The sequence below is a fragment of the Myotis brandtii genome, unplaced genomic scaffold (genome assembly GCF_000412655.1).
Source record: "Myotis brandtii unplaced genomic scaffold, ASM41265v1 scaffold1094, whole genome shotgun sequence".
In the NCBI taxonomy this organism is placed as follows: Eukaryota; Metazoa; Chordata; class Mammalia; order Chiroptera; family Vespertilionidae; genus Myotis; species Myotis brandtii.
Window position 1 is genome coordinate 105,595 of NW_005353728.1, and position 2,039 is coordinate 107,633.

The 2,039-nt window shown below is 61.8% G+C and overlaps 1 protein-coding gene across 1 annotated transcript in view; it reads right to left on the bottom strand.

Annotated features, from left to right (window-relative positions):
• LOC102261511 (patr class I histocompatibility antigen, B-2 alpha chain) overlaps positions 1-200 on the bottom strand; it is a 2,162-nt gene extending 1,962 nt beyond the window's left edge. The window contains exon 1 of the mRNA XM_005857285.2: positions 119-200. Within this exon, the coding sequence (XP_005857347.1) occupies positions 119-200 (82 nt within the window). The remainder of the gene's footprint in view (positions 1-118) is intronic.
• Between the last annotated feature and the right edge of the window lie 1,839 nt (positions 201-2,039).

Here is a 2,039-nt window from a genome sequence, read left to right on the forward strand (position 1 = left end):
CCTGCTGCCGCTGCACCGAGGAGTCGGAGCCTTGCGGGGAGCAGGGCGGGGGGCGGAAAAGGAAGGGCTGCTCCCCTGCGGGTTGATGCACAGGTTCCTGCCCCCACCCCCCGCGCACATTGCGAGTCCTTAGACGCCGGGCGAATGGACCCGGGGAGGATGCTGGCGCGGAGGCCACAGCACGTGCAGACTTGGCTCATTTGCGAAATTGCCAGGAATTAATTCTTCGCTCGGTGGCCTCTGAGCCGTGGCGGGGCCCGGACCTGTTAGGAGGGAGCAGGCTCCCCCTGGCGGCCGCGTGGGGAACAGACCGCGAGGTGGGGGGTGGGGGGAGGCGGTGGAGGTGTGTGCAGCGGTCTCAGGGGCTGGATGTGGGGCGTGCAAGAAGCGGGGTGGGTTCTGGCCCCAGCAAAGAGGGTTCGGGCTTGAGGAGCTGCAGGGGCCAGGCCGGGCTCACCTCCCCGACCTGGAGGTGTGTGGCCTGGGAGTGGGGTGAGCGAGGTGGATGGAGGGGAAACTGAAGCTGAGAGAGCGTGGTGCCCACTTGACGGGGGAAACAGAGCTGCTCAGATTCCCAGAATCCTTTGGGGGTGGTGGTAACCCCTCTTTTTAGTGCCTGCGGGTGGGCAGTGCTGGGATAGTGAGGCCACATTGCTCAGCGATGCTCCACCTGCACCCACGCAGTCACACACCCCTGCACAGGCCACACAAGCCCCTCTCTGCACTCAGGCCCCCTCCGTATTCCCACCCATTGGGGGGGTGCTTGGCCAATGCCCCTCCTACTCTGAACCCTGTGTGGCTGTGCACACCCCTGGTCACTCAGTCCAGGGCACACCTCCTGCCACCCCACCCTACCCCCCCGCGAAGGCCTCCGTGTTAAACCCCCGGTTCTGAGGCAGCAGACGGGCCCAGCCTCGGATGCTCTGAGGTTGGGGTGTGAGGCAGGGGCGGATCAGGAAGCAGCCACAGTGGAGGGGGTGCAGCCATCTGGGGTGGTCAGCGAGCCAGTGCAGGATGCAGGTCTCTGCCCTTGTCTCCGCAGAGCTGCCCCCTGGAGGGGATGCGGGGAGATTGATTGATAGGTATTGGAGTTGGGGGAAGGGTGGGTGCGTGGGCCTAGACAGGGGATCCGGCCCTGGAGCTTACCTCGCCTGCCTGGGTAGTAAGCAGCACTGGGGGAGGGGGAGGCGGGGTGTAAACCTTTAAAAAAATATTCATTTTTCATATATATATGTATTTTATTTCAGAGAAGAAGGGAGAGAGATGGGAACATCAATGATGAGAGAGAATCACTGATTGGCTGCCTCCTGCACGCCCCCTACTGGGTGGGGATGGAGCCCACAACCCTGGCATGTGCCCTTGACCGGGATGGAACCCAGGACCCTTCAGTCTGCAGACCTAAGCTCCATCCACTGAGCCAGGGCCCTGGGTGTAGATCTTTTTTCTTCTTTCTTTTCCTAATATATTTTATTGATTTTTTACAGAGAGGAAGGAAGAGGGATAGAGAGTTAGAAACATCGATAAGAGAGAAACATCGATCAGCTGCCTTCTGCACACTCCCTACTGGGGATGTGCCCGCAACCAAGGTGCATGCCCTTGACCGGAATCGAACCCGGGACCTTTCAGTCCGCAGGCCTACGCTCTATCCACTGAGCCACACCAGTCAGGGACCTGGGTGTAGAACTTTGATATTCCCATCCCTCTCCCATGGGTCTGCAGGGAGCTGTGGAGATGGCAAGGCAGGCAGGAGTCCTGGAGAGAGTGTGTGTGGGGGGAGGGGGGGGGTCGTGCTGAGGCCTGGGCGCTGGGTGGAGCCCTGCAAGGATCCATTTTTTGGGGGGTGGGGGGCTGAGGTTCGCCCTGTCCCGCGACCAAGGCTGACAACGGGGACACCAGGACAGAGGGGTCCCTGTCTGACCTCCCCCTCCCCCCTCATCCGGTGCAGATGGCGGCGGCGGAGGCGGTGCACCACATCCACCTGCAGAACTTCTCCCGTTCGCTGCTCGAGACCCTCAACGGCCAGCGGCTGGGCGGGCACT